Source organism: Eublepharis macularius, chromosome 2 (genome assembly GCF_028583425.1).
Source record: "Eublepharis macularius isolate TG4126 chromosome 2, MPM_Emac_v1.0, whole genome shotgun sequence".
Taxonomy (NCBI): domain Eukaryota; kingdom Metazoa; phylum Chordata; class Lepidosauria; order Squamata; family Eublepharidae; genus Eublepharis; species Eublepharis macularius.
Window position 1 is genome coordinate 123343162 of NC_072791.1, and position 17852 is coordinate 123361013.

A 17852-nucleotide genomic window follows, 5' to 3' on the forward strand; every position below is an offset into this window, starting at 1 on the left:
GTCGATGGTTTAAAGGGAGGACTGTTTTCTGTGTGATCTTGGTGCCGTTCAGTGCAAAAACAGCTGTCCCCAAAAGCCTGGAAGCCCACATTGCAAAGAGCAGGGCTGAAACTCATAATAACAAAAAAACCCCAAATGGATTAGATCCAAGCCAGGAATGCCCCAGCCAGATAAAAACAGTACTAGTGCATAGTTGGTATGAAACCTCCAAATCCAAAACTGAAACAGAATTTTTTTCAGTGCACACCCATAATAGATATTTAACTTTTATATATTACAAGTAGCTCAACTGAAGCAAAGTGAAAATAAAATATTACAGGACACAGACAAAAAAAATTCAAGGTGACTTTCCATGCAATCTTATCCAGAGTTACTTCAGTCTAAGCCCATTGATTTCAGTTGGCTTAGACTGGAGTAATGTTGCAGAGGACTGCACCATTCATCCAGCAGAAAAAGAATGCTCTTCCAGATGAAGATTCCACTATTAGCAGATGAGAATGATAGAATCCAATCCCAAGCACGGCGATACAGCGGTCTGCATTGTATTGAATTCCTAGGGTTTTTAATGTGTGTTCACATAATTGAGGGACCTCTTTTTTGTTTCATAGGAAATAAAATGAAGTTTCTTCACAAGAAGAATTAATTCCTATCTACTGAGATGTGGATCCAAAGACTATTTATGACACTGGTCACAGAACACCGCCTGTAGCAATTCTGTTTGCAAATGCTGTTTAATTCTGTGCCAGCAAAAACAAAAAGTATTTGGATAGCTATTTGTAAATAATGTGCTGTAAGTGTCCTTTTTTTGTCATGAGCACAGACAACTGTGGTAATATTTGTATATTCCTGAAGATAACAGGTGTTTCTTCCTTTAGTATGAACTAAGGTGTGCTTAGTATGAACTGAATAGCTAATTATGTGCAGTTGACTGTCTCAGCAGAACCACTGACTTCTACAGATGTTTGTGAGCTATATGATGTATTACGGAAGTGAATGAACTGGGGATTAGGGGGTGGGGATTCATGACAGAAGTCTGATTTTATATGACAGAGTTTATATTTTTCTCTATCTTTCCCCTTCTAATTCGTCACAGGGAAAAAAATAGCAAGTTACTCCATAATAAGGTACTTGATTCACAATCACAGAATATCTGCTTTGTTTTCATGATGCTCAGTAAATTATAAGGCATTCTGCGCTATGATTACTAAACGTGGAGAATTATCTGGCCTTTTGACACATAGGTTACCAATGTTTAGGTACAGCCCATCCTTTCCTAATGTATGTATGATTTGTAATAAATTGTGTAAATACTTAATGTCAGATGTCTGTATTCATTAGAATCCTTTTATTTCTGCTTCTTATTGTGTTCAATCTAATTCCTAGCTAAGTAATCAACTTAACCTCTATATCAAGTGCAGCCAGATTTTTTCTATAATGGGCAACATGATCAGAAATCCATGTGTGCTGGCTGTATGATTTTTAAAATTGCTAACAGTGAAGTAAAACCTGTTAGCTGTTCAAAAATATGGATTTTAAAATAATAATGCAACACCCGCCCCCCCCCCCAGTTTAATCACCTTTATTCATACAAAGGGGCAAAATAACAAACCTAGTCATTGATCAATTTTGATCAAGTCAATGAAAATACTGGCGTTTAACAGACTGAAGTACTTGTGAGAATTGAGGTATATTCACTCAGAGCCTTCTGGCTCCAAGTTTACATCTCTGGTGGCTCTCCACTTCGCTTTCAGCAGTTTCATAAAAGACAATATACTGTCACAGAGCCAGCAGAGCCGAGTTTTACCATGTGGCCAGAAATTTCAAGACAGTTCTGGGATTCATATACGCATCTCCAAAATTCCAGGGATTCTGTGTCTTCTTGGAAGGCATAGTTGGCTTTAAGCTCAGTCAAGTCCTCTTGAAATAGAACTATATTGACAGGGCAGATGCTTGTGTGTTTCATGATGTAATTGTAATGGAATTAAACTTCAGCAGATCAAAAAACGTTTGTTAGAAAATTTCAGGTACTCTCCACCCTGGGGTCAGGTTGGCCATATTTGGACTGTGGTATGTATATTGGATGCTCTTGCTCTACATCTCGAAATGTGTAGACAACCTAAAACTCAAAAAAAAAACACCCAACCCTAAAACACTAAAATCTAAAAGACATTTTAGTGTGCTTTTCTTCAAGATAGGGTTCAAAGTGGACAACAAAACTTAAACTAATAATCGTCTCAAAAAACAGATCGCCTCGCATCACTTCCAATAGATTCAATACCACACAAAACTTTTTCACCAAAAACAGTTCTGCTTTATGTAATTTTCTCAAAATCAAGATCTGAACCACCCTGGGCAGATTTAGAAAGGCTGTAAGCAGCGCACATGAAAAAATTTGAGAACAAGAAGTAGCAGATTTCAGGATTCGAAGTGCGGAGCAGCAGAAACCAAATGGAGGAACAAAGCAGCTGTCCTAGTTTATATTGAGTTTATCTTTCATAGGTCACAGGCCATGAAGAACTTTAAAGGTAAGATCCAGCATCTTGAATTGAACTCAGTGGACAAGCAATCAATACAAAGATCTCAAAATATGCATATTTGCATCAAAACTTGTTCATGACAACCGTTCAGCATCTGCATATAAATGCCATAAACTGGCAGGGCATTGTTTTGAGGTAGCTATGCAGACTGACCCTCACGCAGATAAATCACCATTATTTTATTTTTAAAGGGAAAAAACTAAAGTGGTTGCAGAACTACTTAGGGTTGATTGTGAGTGGGAAGTGTTTTTCTTGGATCAAATGTTCTTTCGAGACTTAGCCAACAAGGGTCTGCAACAGCCTATGCAAATCCACAGAATCAGCCTTTGTTGCTGTTTCGGGAGGTGGAATTGAGTTTCTGTTCTACGGCATAAGTGTAACCAGAGGTTGCATAGCGACTTGTCAAAATAATACAGAAAGAAAGCATTTCTGGTGTGTAGACAACAGCCTAACAACCATGGCCTTAAGCATGATTACTCAATAGTAAATTCCATGGTGTAATGGGAATTACTATGAAGCCAGAACACATTATACTGTAGCTTTAATTGCCCTCTCTCACACAGGATTCTCCACATTTTTATGTTCTGCTTCTCTCCTCAAAATGTTAGAATACTAAGACATCTAATGGAACTGTTTGGCAGTAGGTTCAAGTCAGGCACAAAGAAATTTTTCAAAGTGCACAAAGTATATCAATGATGGCCACTAGTTTAGATGGATTTTGAAAAGTATTTGACATCTTCACAGATATCTCTGAGCTGCATAGGTAAAAATGGAACCTACATTTTCACAGGCAGCATAACACCAATGATAAATTGACTGTATGGTTGCCAGCTCCAGGATGGGAGATTCCTGGAGATTTGGGGGTAGTGCCTGAGGGTAGAATTTGAGGAGGGAACAGAGCAGGGATGTGATACAACAGAGCCCACCCTCCAAAGTTTCTATTTAATCCAGGGGAACTCATCTAGGTAGACTGGAGATCAGTTGTAATTCAAGGAGAACTCCAGGCCCCACCTAGATGTTGGTAACCCCAGCTGGCCAACATATATTCTGCTTGTACACTTCCCAGGTCAAGGGCATCTGACTAGCCTTTGCTGTATAGAAAGGTGGTTGAATGAATCCTGAGCTGCATAAAATAATGTTAGAGCTTTTAATCAAAATGTAACACATTTCTGTTTATGTTAAGGTCTGTGTTTAAGGTCAACAATGCTGCTTTTATATACTAAATGAAGGAAGCAGGTAGGCTCAAAACTGGCAAGTGTAGCTCACACCACAAGCCAACAGCTAAGCTCATCTCAGCCTCCTAGCATCTTTGAGACTGATGTAAGACAGTGGCCAGGTATGGCATGAGAAAGAAGCACTATGACAATATGTTTTGGAGAAACGCAGCTGGCAGAGCTGAGATACCATCTTTTAATGAGCCATGATTTTTCCCTTTTAAAAGGAAGTTCCTTTTCCTCCCTATAATAAAATTGCCCAGCGCCAAGTAAGATCTTGCCCAATTTCCCAACAACCTATGATATCCCAACACAGAGAATCAGAAACCTAGAATACGTAGACATGAATTATGGGATGCAGGCATGTTTGCTTTCCCTCTGCTTTAGAGGTAGGTCAGAGTATAATGCTTGCAAGCAGATGGATGCAAGACAGGAATATCACCAGATTTAAATGTACAGTCTTTATGGTTCTCATCGTACATGGTAGAAGTGCCATAGGAATGTATATAAAAACAAGAGTTGAGAATATTATTTCAGTTTCAGATAGATAGCCATGTTGGTCTGCAGTTGAACAGCAGGATTGGAATCCAGTGGCATCTTAGAGACCAACAAGATTTTGTATGAGGTTCAGACACTGAAGAAGGGAGCTCTGACTCTCGAAAGCTTACGCTCTGAGAATCTTGTTGGTCTCTAAGATGCCACTGGACCCAAGTTCTGCTGTACTATTATTTCAGGACTTTGAAACGATCTCTACACATACACACAGAGACACAAACACACACGTGTGAAAATGGTAGAGGGGGAACTTGTAAAGGCATGACAGCTCTGCAGCAGTTCTGCCCCACTGCCCCACAGTAGCAGTTCTGCCCCACTATAGAGAGAATGTGCTGAAGGTGATGTATTGTGTGTTATGTGCCGTCAAGTCACCAACCTATGGAGACCCTATGGATGAAAGCCCTCCAAAATATCCAATTGTGAACAAAAGCACAGCCATTTTTTCTTGCTAGCTTGAAATACAAAACTGCTTTTGCCTGGCCTTGAGTATAACTATAGAGAAATGTTTGGCCAGCAAGAGCAGAAGCAGTAAACAACTACTGGTTGAAACCAGCCAGATAACATGAGAAAGTTTCACTTAGAGCTGAGAAAAGATAGGCCTCTCGTCTTAGCAAGAAGGTGGGCTTTGTCTCAAATCGGAGCAAGAGGTATAAAAAGATCCTCCCTGCCATTTTAGGGTGGGATCAGAGTGTTTGTATTGGCTTGAAACTGTACCCCTTTATTCCTGGAATAAAATATTTTCCTCTTCAAAGTTCTCCAAGTCTTGGTGTAATCATTGGACAAAGCACCAGGTCATGAACCTTGCAATTTTTGCAACACTACCATTAACAGACTTGCTCAGATGTTGCAAACGAGGATGTGGCTTGATTCTCTTATGGAAGCCATCTCATTTTAGGTCTTCCTCTTTTCCTACTGTCTTCCATTTTTCCTAGCATTATTGCTTTTTCCAGTCTTAACTTCTCATGATGTGACCAAAGTATGACAGCCTCGGTTTTGACACTTTAGCTTCTACGGGGAATTCAGTCTTGATTTGACCTAGAACCCACTTAAGTCTTTTTGGTTGTCCATGGTATCTGCAAAACTCTCCTTCAGCACTGCATTTCAAATGAATCAACTTTCTTCCTGACATCTTTCTTCACTGCCCAATTCTCACATGCATATGTAGTAATGGGGATTACTGACATCCGATCTCAATATTCTCTAATCTTCTCAACTTTACTAGGAAGACTTGAACAACTTTATGCCTCCCTACTTGCACTCTTCCCAGGAGATAACCAACGAAGTTGCTAAAATTTGCCTTCAGGCGTGTGGGATTCACAAGCAGCTGACAGAGCCTCAATAACTTAATTTCTTAGTCAGAGAAAGGTACTCTCTCCGCCCTCCTCACAATCTGCATTCACTGCTCTGATCTTGTCATGCTGCTTGTGCCCTCCCTATTTTATTTATTTTTACTTCATTTATTTTTTATTATTTCCATTATTGCTGACTTTCCGGAGCTGATCTTGCATCGTAATAAACTTGATTGATTGACAAGTTCCTTCCTGTCATCTTTCTTTCTTCTCTGCCCAACTTTAACATCCATACATAGTAATGGGGAATGCCATCGTTTGGATTATCTCGATTATTTTGAAGGTACAGCAAATAAGAAAACATGTTCCAGTAATGAACGTAACTAGAACCGGGGGGGGGGGGAGCTGAATATCGCAAAGCAACGAGGAGGAGACTCGTAACTCGATCGACGCCCGGGGCTTCCTCTACTCTCACGCCGCAGCTAGAACCGGAACTCGGCTTCGAGGGCGCGGGGACGCCTTCTCAAAAGAGTCTCTTCGCTTTCCCTTTCCCCGCCCCCGCGGCCCTTGCGGTTGAGATTTCGCGAGAGGAACAAGCTACTTCTTCGCGTCGCATGAAGGCTCGCGAGAGTAGCGGTTCTTTCTCTCTCGCGCGCCAGCCCGCCAAGATGGTAGGTGGTGATGCTGCGTGACCTGTTGGGGTCCAGGGAGGGGGGCGGACGGGGCTCCCCCCTTTCCGTCTGGGAGGCGGTTTTGAGGGCTGCGGATGGAGGGGTGTGTGTGTGCCTTATGAGCGCAGCCTCTGCGGGAAAAGCCGCCTGTGCGCTTGGCTACCCTGTTTTTTATTCGGTGCCTTCCGGCCGGCAGCCACTGAATTCAGGGCCTCGTTCCTCCCGTCCTCTTCTCAATCTAGCCTGCTGTTCGGGGCGAGATACTCACTGGTGCAGAGTAATCGCGGGAGTGTAATGGTGTGGTCGCAGTTTGAACGTGGGGGGCTCTCCCCGGGCTTAGTTGACTCCGCTGGCCTGGCTTGCTCGAGAGGGACGCGTGTGTCGGTGTGGAGCCTGTTTGCACGTTCGCCGTTCGAGGAAAGGAGATATCTCTTAATATGTTCTGCAGAAACGTTTCTCCAGCTTACAACTTACTTTTGGACTTTCACTCTGGAAATCATTGTTTGTATGAAATTTATGCAAAATACCTTAGAGGCTGAGACGATCACAGAACAGAAAAATCTCTCTTATTTGCAGAGGAACTTCAGGTAGTTTGTGAGCGTCAGCCTTGTGTACAAAAACCCTTCAGGAGGGCTAGTTTGTGTAGTGGTTACAGCATTGGACTAGAATGGGTTTCAGTCCTCATTCCTTGGGTTCAAATCCTCATTCATCTATCGAGCGAACTAGGTAATTTTGGTTCAGTCAGATACACAGCCGACATTACTCAAGGTAGTTGTGAAAATAAAAAGACTGGGAGCTTCGTCTGCCCCACTGCAACACAGGATAAAAATGGATTCTTGAGATAGGCTCACTCTGAGAGTACAATAGGGAAGTGGGCTGTTCATTCTTGCTTTTTTCTTCTAACTCCAAGGTCCATTAATGTGCTTTAAGTGTACAAAGCAACGTGTGTACTGAGAATATCTTAATAATGAAAGCATCAACTAACCTGTGTTAATTCTGTTTGCTTTACACAGGAAGTGGCTGCTGAGCCAGATCCAGGGCCATCATTCTTTGCAAGTGTTCCAGCAGCTGAGAGGCACAAAGTCAGGGGGTAAGCAACCCTTGGCATGAATACTGAATCACTTTGTTGAGAAGTCAAGTACAACCCTCCTCTTTTCCTCCCTTTAATTCACACACTGACATCTTCAGAGGTAGATTTTGTGGGGGTTTGGCAATTGAGCAGATAGGTTGTTTATTCTTGTACTATATGTCTAGTTAACCATCATTTATTTTCTCACTCTTGCATTAAAGCACACACAAAGAAAACCATATATGACCAATGAAACCACTGGAGCATAAAAAATATTTAAACGCTCATGTGTGCTCATAAAAGTTAAAGATGAGAATATATATTAATTATCTGGCTTTAAATGACCTGCAAATCAAATTAGGAAGATGTCATAGGGTTGGGTTTTTTTTTTTTACATTTTTTGCTTTTGAAACAGTATGAGTTTATGAGGGGATGATAATATTCTGTGACAGAGGCCTTGTTGGTTTGGATTGGGGTAATTTTTAACTTTTTTAAAAAAACCTCCTAGACTGAGGAAGACTGGAAAACTGAAGGGTCATGTCAGCCATGGCCATGGTTGTATTGGTAAGTGCACTAGATTATTTCCTGATTTGGGGCTGGCTAAAACAATATTCTGGCATGGTGGGAAGGAGTGAGATTGGGTGTGTGCATCTTACCAGGTTGGTGTATTGGCCTTCCTTCATCAGTGGGTTTCCATGCATTGGCATTTGTCCAGTCTGGTGTGAGCAGACTGAATCCTAGATTGAATGTAGGATCTCAGTTGTGTATATGGCACATACCTGCATGTTAGGGCAGTGCATAGATATTTGCAGGAATGAGGCCAGTATGCCAGGCGGGAGGGAGAGTAAGGTGCATTCTTCCCTCCCCACCGTTCAGAGAGCCAGGATATTGTTTACCTTAGCCATTGGTTTGCGCTGTTTCATAATGGCTGGAATTATTTTGCTTTGGTTATCAGTAATCTAAAGCAGCTTAGAAGGTGATCTTGTTGGTAGCACCAGTAAATTCCATATTAATATTATGAATATTATCAGCTATATAGTGATTTTAATAATGGCTGACTAGAGGGCCATAGTTGGCTGGGAAGAGGCATACAAATAAGTAAAAAATATCTTTATCCTAAGCAGTTTTTTCAAATGAATTATACAGTTTATACTCTTCAACTGATGTCTATTTGGGGCAAACACAGGAAACATTCTGGAGGCCATGGTAATACTGGGGGTATGCACCACCACAGAATTAATTTTTACAAATAGTAAGCTGTGTCCCCTTTTTTTCTTAGCTGCCCATACCGATTATTCTCTATAAGGCTTACTAAGGTGACTCCATTATACGCACAGGCATAGGAAAAACATATCTGTCAACTATTGTAACATATGTAGAGAAAATAGTGACTGCAGCATTAAATGAGAAGCTATGCAAAATCTATACACAGCATAATTATACTGTCTTGACAGAACAACTACTTTACCATTTGTGTCTCTAATATTGAGTTACTATGTGATGTTCTCTCTAAAAATGGAAATAAAAACTGGTCAGCAAATTGAGGAAAATACAGATAGAAAAAATATGTATAAAATTTCCTTTGGCTAGGCATACACAAAAAGTTTTGAAATGAGAGTAGAGTTGTATGTTGATCAAGTCATTTTTGTGTAATAAGCACAGTTCTTGTGCAGAAACTGAGAGTTGCAGAGTAATGGTGCAAAGCTTGAACTTTCTTTGCACATGATTAATTCATCAGAGCTGCTACTGAAATCCCAAATCAATGAGGAAATACATACTTGCATCTATATTAATTACAAGAAAGGTTTAGGCTGTGATTGAATGTGTGAAGTAAAATAAGTATTAAGTAAGGCATATTAAGTATGCCTTAATATTGTTATTTTATTACAATAATGAGTTAATTTAGTCACCAATTGAATATATTAGCAGTCAGTTTATGGATTATTCTATAGTTTGTGGTGAATTTTAGTATTTATAGCAGAGCCATGCTAGTTACTACAAAATGTCTATCCAATTATAACTTACTGCAAAGTATGTTTTACTTTCTGACTCAGGTTTTAGTCTGCTGTGTTGTTCTGTACACAATCTTTGGTGGATTTACAGCATGATCCTAAATGTATTTACTCAGAAGTAATTCTTACTAAGTTTGGTGGGACATATTTTATAGGAAATGAACGTAGGTTTGCTGCATAAAAAGCTATGTATATCAAAAAAACCGAGACTAGAGTCACATCTAGATGTTGTCAGTTATCGTGGTGTGCTATAGTACTCGGAGAGTAAGAGCTGGCCATTATTCACTGACTGTCCTTTCTATAGTACAGTTAGCCACCTGGTTAGTGACAAAAGGCATTAAAAAACTCACAAGTGTGGGTTACCAGAAGGAGGATGATAAAAATTTTGCATGTCTGGGTAACAATAATTAATAAACTGTCAGCACTCAGTTTTCCAAAGAGTGGCTTTGTTGCCCATGGGAAGAAGTAAAAAGTGGATGTGTAAGACAGTAAATTAAGAAGAAAAAGTTCTTGTTCAGGTGGTTCTAAAATTAGTGTTATGCCCTCTTTGTATGTGCTCCCAGATAGATAATTCTGCACTTATATTACATACTGAATCATATAGTGGCTTTATTTTTCTATTTGATTTCCTTCTAGCCATCCTGGTTATTTTGGAAAAGTTGGTATGAGACATTACCACTTGAAGAAAAACCAGCACTTCTACCCTACAGTCAATCTGAATAAACTCAGGATGCTTGTTAGTGAACCGACGAGGCTTAACTACTCCCAAATCAGTCTGGATTATCTCCTGTTATAGATGTTGTGCGCTCAGTAAGTGGCATTTCCTAATCAATGTGCATAGCTTCTTTATACTTACTGTCTAATACTGTAAGGCCTATAATAATGTATTGCACAAATTAGGAATGTGAAGTAAAAGTAAGTTTAGGACAAGTGTTAAAATGTCCTCAAGGCAATTTTTATTTATAACTTATATTTATATCCAGCCTTCTTTTCTTGGACTCAAGACAGAAACTGGAAAACTCTTTTTTTTTTCCCCCTTCACCTAGACTCTATGGGTCGGATTCTGTACATGGAAGCATGACTTCCCTGCCTCCCTCTCCTGTTGCAGCCTGAATTGCCTCCCGCCAGAATGCTATTCCTGAAAGATAGGGAATTCTCAGTAGCAGTTTGAGGAAGGACTTGAAGGGCTGCTGTAGGGGGAGGTATCAGCAATGAAATCACCCATCCTTTGCACATGTGAATCTTTCTGACGAGATCTAACTTTATACCCTCTTGCTTAAGTGGGGAAGCAGCAACAAGTCATCTTAATTTTCAGTCAGTTCCCAATCTGTGTTTCTGAACTGCATCTTTTTTGCTCGTATTTGAGAGTTAGAAAAAGTGCTGCTGTTTTAAAGCAGTAAGTATTTGGTTGGTTAGAAGATTGTTGCATGGAAAACAATTTAGCAACATTTCAGAAAATAAAAAATAAGAAGTAAAATGTTTGATCTTGCTATTTCTAATAATATATAGAAAATTCATCTAACTGGGGTAGTTAGATGAATGATACATGCTTAGGCAGTTCTCCCAGCACTGCACTGCTCAGTAGCCTAAGAGCACTATTGTGATATTGCGGATCCCTCAACGTTGGCATCATGATGACTGTATGCTGAATAACTAGCAAGAGGCTTTGTACAACATGTCCTGTAGAGTGTGCCTAAGCATTTTATGAGTGAAGAATATTGAAACAAATACTTGGACAAGCATGGTAAATAGCACTTTCCTGGTTTTCTACTGTAGTTTATACATGTTTGTGTTAGTGTCTTTCTGTAATTGTTCCTGGTTTGGCAAAATGACCTCCCCAAAGTTAAAGAGGATGTAGCTGTCTGATACAGTATTTTCAGATGTATTATCCATGCCATGTGTCTTAGGAAGCATCTGTGGAACATGCACATATTTTTCTTGTTTTCTTCCCTCCCTTCAATTCCAGGCATGATTATTCCTGGGGATCTTGGACTTATGTGGACAAATGTGCATACAGGTGGTGGAGGGGGCTGCAATAAGAAGAGGTAAGGGTATGAAAGTTTGCTAATAACAACATTCCATTTATATACCGCCCTTCAGGACAACTTAATGCCCACTCAGAGCAGTTTACAAAGTATGTTATTATTATCCCAACAAAATACCCTGTGAGGTGGGCAGGGCTCAGAGAGCTCCTAGAAACTGTGACTGACTCAAGGTCACCCAGCTGGCTTCAAGTGGAGGAGTGGGGAATCAAACCTGGTTCTCCTGATTACAGTCCCACGCTCTTAACCACTACACCAAACTGGCTCTCAGTTGAAGAAAAGGGGACAGTTTTCTTTTATCTCTGGATATATGTCCATGCAAGTCTCACAAACCGAAAAACAATCTTTCTGAAGGTTGAAAGGAGGGGTGAAGGGGGAATCTTCACACCTTCCACTGGCACTTGGAAGGATACAAGCCAGTTAATGTTATTAAAATTACTGTGAACTGCTTATATGCTTGTTTATATTAATGCCTAATTACTTTTCCAGGGCTGTTACAAAGTTCTGGGCAAAGGGAAGCTACCCTAGCAGCCTGTAATCGTGAAAGCTAAATTCTTCAGCAGAAAAGCAGAAGAGAAAATCAAAAGAAGTTGGTGGAGCCTATGTACTAGTGGCGTAAAGGATTTTGTCTCTGTATTCAGGCATGAATAAACCGTTTCAGATGCGTGTCTATATTTTAATATACTAATGGGAAAGATGTATTCTTTCTGCCAATTCCAGTACTGCTAACATGATCTCAAGAGGAAACTCTTAATAGACATGTTCCTTGAACTGAGCTGACTATGTACGAGCAAAAACAACATTAGCTGCAGTTCAGCATCCTGACAATATCAGTGTTCATTATGATTTGTAAGAAGTCCACATGGGTGTGGTGCTGCATTTGAAATGGAAATGTGTTAGAAGGATCTGGTGCATTCTGCATTTGGGGATGAGGTGCAGCAGGAGGTGGGATATGAGTGCCTTGAATTGCCCATGCAGCTGCTACTTCCAGATAGTGCAGGATCTAGACTGTTTTGATGTAGAATTGCTTATGAACCAAATAAGGCACAATAACGTGTTCTGCTGGATATGCTTATGTTGCAGTAAATCCTTTGTTAATCCTTTGGCTTTACTGCAGGGAGGTTAAAAAGTTGTAGTGTACTTGGAGAACTCTCAGTCCCAAGTCAGTCTGTTTTCATTGCATGTTTTATCAGCTCAGACAAAAACTATTCAGGTTTAAAGATCATGAGGAAGCATGGTATGGCAACTTTTAAATCAGCTGGCCCTTTAGATGGATGTGTTTAGTTTCTTAGAAGCCTGGGGAATTAGCAAAGCAATTATTTTTATGGCAGCAGCATGCGTAAATCTAGATTAGTAAACTCAGCGTTGCAAGTGATAGAGGAGGGCAGCACTACGTTGTTTAGTGGGAGGATCTTCCTGAAATATCACCAAGTACAGTTGGCTAGAGCTGTGTGCAATAATTCTACAGGAAAAAATGCAGAATGCAAATGGATGCAGAATTCCATTTCAAGAATCTGCTTCCAAAGAAATTTCAGTGACTGTGGACAATGCCTGTCTAGATACTGTCTTGTATTGAGGAAGACTTCTGTGCCTTGGATAGATTATGCTAAAATAAGTTAACTTGCATAATATATGTAAATTTTGAATTCTGACTTTTCCTGTTGCAGAATTTTAATTTAATTGGCATAGTATATACAAAACCATGAAGTTTAAGACAGCAACAATGTCAAAATTCAAAGGAAAAGATCAGTTAGCAGCCAGTAAACTCCATTTACATAGCTGAAAACATACTGCTTAACATCACTGATAAATGACGTGTTGATTAATAAGCTGTAATGATTCTGCAGCTGACACTAGTGGTTGAGAATCCTTGTTATGAATGGCACATCTGAGGTCTCTCACTAAGTTAATATACCCAGGTATGGCATAAATTTGCACTTGAATTAGTGGCTACTGGCTTGCTTTTTTCCTGCCTGTAATAGATCTCTTTAAGAATCCCAGTCCTATAAAAATCCTTGTCTGCTCCAGACTTCAGGGTTGACTTCTTTGATACTGTTCCTCCGATGCATCTGCCTTGCTTCCTCATCCCTGTAAGACCTCCAGAAAGCTGATGCTGGCTGTCATAGGAGTCTCGTGGACAGAAGTGGTACAGGGCTACCACATGAAAGGAGAACAGGATGACACCCCCCGTGGAACCTCTTGTTAGTGATTTCTCTCTCTCTCCCCCCCCCCCCACACACACACACAGAGAAGGGGAGGGTGGCAGGAAAGATTTGTTTGTAGCTGTTGTGGTTATTCCATGAGGAATCAATTCTGGTTTTGGTCCACTTCACTGAAATAGATACTGCAGAAGAATTCTGGGGGTATGAACTTTGTCTGCAGAGAACACTCCCTCAAAAATAACTTCCCTGGGAAGAGGATTGTTGGTTTGCAACCTCCCACCATTTTGTAATAGCATCCACACCCTGTTATCTAGATATGCCCACTGCTTCAACAAGATGGGGGACTCCTTCCACTGTTTTGAGAGTAGTGATGAGAAGCCAATGAAACCAATGTGCAACAGCCATATGCTACCGCTGTATGATCTTGCTCTGAGGATCACCAGACTCCTAACACAGGCTGTCCTGATAACCTTAGAAAGAATCTCGTAGAGGATGTGTTTCCTTCAAGAACACCAGCATAGCATGTAAAGAACTAAAACCATTTTTAATTGCACATGGACTGACTAGCATAGGCTGAAGCCTATTTTGGTTAGCAAGGAGGGTCCTGTGTTCTCTTCCAGCAGGTTTTCAAAGACAGGCCCATGTACAAGGAAGGCCCAAAGCAACAATCTCTGCAGCTACTGCCATAGCCCATACTGAACATTTTTCAGTAGAAGGTAGAGCATAAACATTCATGAATTATGTGATTTGTCTGTTGTCTTACACCTTTTAGAACATCTTGCTTTAATTTATGCAGTTTTGATTAACTGCAACTGGAAAGGTTGATGGATTACCATAATATAAAGCGAGACTACAACACAATATATGAGTGTGCGCAGGTGACTCCCCCTCCCTAAAACAGCCACTCCTCTCAAACAGCCATGCCCCTACACATTATTGGAATGTCAACTGTTCAACATTTTATGCAATCAATTTATTTAAGCCACGAACATAAAGTACTCAACTTTGAAATGAAAGTCTCAGAACTTCAGTCTACTGTTCTTCCATTACCCAAAGACATAGTACAAAATACACATTAAATTAGGTTTGTGCCGCTTGTAATTCACAATTCAACACAACTCATCAGCACTGTGTTGTGCCCATTAGTTGCTTGGAAACCTTCCTGTTCTCCAGTTAAAGTGAGCAAAAACATTTGAATCCTTGGTTAGCTGCTGTATGTAGCTGATAGGTTACACAGTTGCGTAGGCAGGACGCAAGAAAGCAAATCTTAGTTTAAATGTATGTACATGTCCAGCATTCAACTTTGTGGCATAGTTCAGTTCCCAAACACACCTAGTTTCCAAACTTTCAACAAGCTGCACATTCAATTATAGTTCTCACTTGACATAAAAAGGAAATTTTGATACTAGCTTGATTGAAGCCAGTGTGATAAAAGGTTCAAATTCCTATTAAACTAAGAAGCTTTCTTGGCATCTCGGGAGGCTGCACACTGAAACTGTAGAAATGAAATCCAAGCAGTGAGAACTGCTTAATAAATTGGAGTTCTATATTCCTCTTAAAAATGAGTTAACTTCTCAAGCGTCTAAAAACTGCCTGGTTTTATTAGAGTAGATAAGTCTCCAATAGTTGAATGAGATAACTATCAAACTTAATCAATTAGAAGAATTGTAACTGATCTTGTAGCTCACTGTGGCATGAAACACCACAAGAAGTGAATAAAGATCAGTCTTTCTCAGAGCTATAGAGCACCAAAACAATATGTCAGGATGTGACTCTTGCTTTGATATGAACCAGCACTAAAGCATTCCATAAACAGGGATTTTTAAAGGACTGCACCAAGTCTCAAATTTCAAAGATCTGAACATTAGCATGTTTGAAAAAGCCAACTCATTCCCAGGGATATCCGAAACCAGCACACTATTTTTTACTTTCAAAGTGACACGATATTTCAGTTGAAACAACAAAAGGATGTGGCAACAGTGCACATCACATAAAACTATACTTCACTTGCAAAGAGTGATGATTGTCAGGGAGTGACAGTATCGTGGCACTAAATGGACACTGAACTTGTGTCTGTACTCCAAAATGAAAAAAATTACTTGGGGTCTCCAATAGGGAGAAGCACAGGGTATAAATGAAGCAAAAATAAAGCTTTCTGTAGACATTTAATACTGAGCAGCATGCAGTGTAATTTAATGAGGCAATATTAATATTGACATTTTAAGCTTGTTTGCAACAAAGTCTAAAAGTGAAGGGAAATCACTGAAAGAGTGGATTATCCCAGAATGCTTCAAACAATTTTATTATTGTGAAGACTGTTGTAATGTGTACCCTGCAATTCAAGTTGTTTCACATTTCCTGATCATGAATCTAACCACCATCAACAGATGCAAACAAACTAGGTTATCTATGCCTTTATCTGCTTTATGGAGCTTTATTTGCTCTCGTAGCAAATACCCAGTTTAGCCAGATGGAGAGAGCACAAGTCATCACATGGTAGCATCCCTTAACTTTTTCTAATACGACCAGAGTCTCACTGAGAGTCAGGGCGGATTTCACGATGTAAGTCAATACGATTAGAGCCTGGGTCATTTTATAAACAATACAATAGGGCATGGGTTACAGAAATACGAACACAAACAAAAATCCAATGCAGAACTGAAACAAGACACGCATTTTAACATGACAACGCGAAAACTAGCTAGTAGGGGCATACTTTATAAGCAAAACAAGTTCAAAGATATAGGAGGTCCATTTAGCGGCTGACAGGCGAACCTGAGGCTGAGGATACAGCTACCGGACGCGTAAAAGCTCGCTACCTAGACGACTTTGGCTTCCTCTGTTTCGCCGAACGCAGCACGGCAGGGCCGTCCTCGCCCAGGCAACGTGGAAAGGACAAAACGAACGGGCTACGCATGAAGGAGGCGGGCTCGTTCCAGGGCCGGGGAAGAACTCTTTCACTCGCCATGCCGCCAGCGCACAGCCTGCGGCCGCGCAAAGAGAACAAAGCGGAAGAGCCGCTTCCGCCCAGAAAGACCCGGCCAGAGGCGCCGAGAGAAGGAGGGAGGGAGGGGCGCAGAGCTGGAGCGTTAGCGTCGAAATTGGGCGAGCGCCCCCACGGGAGAGTGGCGTCGCTCTAGGCCTTGGAGTCTCTTTGGTGAAAGCTTCCGTAAGCTTTGCGTCAGAAGTTGGAACGGAAAGCCCGCGGGGGAGGAGAGCAGTATCTATCAAAGGAAATTGCAAATCGCCTGATGCAGAGCTGAAATTTTAAGAGAGGGGGCGAGCACCCATCCACCCCTTGCGAACATGCACGGGAGAGCTCGATCCGTTTTAGGCTGGGAACGCAAAGATGACATGCTGACAGGTGCAGATGGAGAAGCTGCACGTGATGAAATACCTCGCACTCACAGCATGTTATAGGGTGGATCGGAAGTATACTCTTAGGCACAGCCATATAAGGATGAAGAAAGCTGTGCCTATTGCTGCTTCCGTTTATATACTTAAAGAGACAAATGAATTGCCCCCACCAGCATCTGTTTCCCATATGCATACATTTCCTTGCATAGAAGCAGTGCTTTTTTTCTTTGAAAAAAGTGGTGCCCTTACTCGTGATGTTCTCCTTTCTCAACCCACATCCCGAATGCCCAAGAGGGGGCGGTACTCCATAAAGAGGTATTCCATACCAGCATGTACCTCCTGGAAAAAAATTCCTGCATGGAAGTAAATCTCAATGATATAAGTGAAACTTGCTTCTCTCTAAGAACCAGGCTACAAGTGTTCTGATGACTCACTTGACATGTGCAGATGGTCAACTTTTCATCAAGAATTTTAGTGATTGTAAGAACATACCACCTGCCCGAAAGGGGTAAAACCTGGAAAGGGGCCTGAGCGGGCATTAAACAAGTAGTGGCACCACAAAAAACAGTGGGATGTGTTAAGGACACGAGAATAATATTTTAGAAATGAAAACATGGGAATATCATGCTTTTATTAAACCTTTCCCTGCTAAAACACTCCTGGAACACCATGGAACAGGCAGGAACGGGCACTAGAGAAACACTAGTACCATAAAAAACAGTGGGAAGCATTGAGGACACCAGAGAACAATATTTTAGAAATGAAAACATTGTACAGGCATGCTTTTATTAACCCCTTCCCTGTTAAAATGTTCCTGAAACACCACGGAACGGGCTGGAACAGTCACTAGAAGCATTAAAGACACTGCAGAACAGTAGTTTAGAAATGAAAACATAGAAATACCATGCTTTTATTAACCCAGTCCCTGCCCGAATGCTCCTGGA

At 40.8% G+C, this 17852-nt stretch overlaps 1 protein-coding gene, 1 long non-coding RNA gene and 1 other non-coding gene across 7 annotated transcripts in view; all 3 read left to right on the forward strand.

Moving 5' to 3' along the window:
• Positions 1-1322, forward strand: part of DENND2B (DENN domain containing 2B) — a 233650-nt gene extending 232328 nt beyond the window's left edge. For all 4 annotated transcript variants that reach the window (XM_054970816.1, XM_054970815.1, XM_054970817.1 and 1 more), the window contains one exon: positions 609-1322. In XM_054970816.1, coding sequence (XP_054826791.1) covers positions 609-643 — 35 coding nt within the window. In that variant the 3' untranslated portion in view covers positions 644-1322. The remainder of the gene's footprint in view (positions 1-608) is intronic.
• Positions 1323-6210: 4888 nt separating this feature from the next.
• Positions 6211-12069, forward strand: LOC129325308 (uncharacterized). Of its 2 annotated transcripts, XR_008596595.1 has the most exons (6): positions 6211-6266; positions 7280-7356; positions 7844-7899; positions 9984-10157; positions 11314-11392; positions 11879-12069. It is a non-coding gene; the product is annotated as an uncharacterized LOC129325308 (long non-coding RNA). The 2 variants fall into 2 exon arrangements; XR_008596594.1 differs by lacking the exon at positions 7844-7899.
• On the forward strand, positions 9550-9680 carry LOC129325367 (small nucleolar RNA SNORA3/SNORA45 family). The gene has a single exon (XR_008596614.1). It is a non-coding gene; the product is annotated as a small nucleolar RNA SNORA3/SNORA45 family (small nucleolar RNA).
• Positions 12070-17852: the final 5783 nt, after the last annotated feature.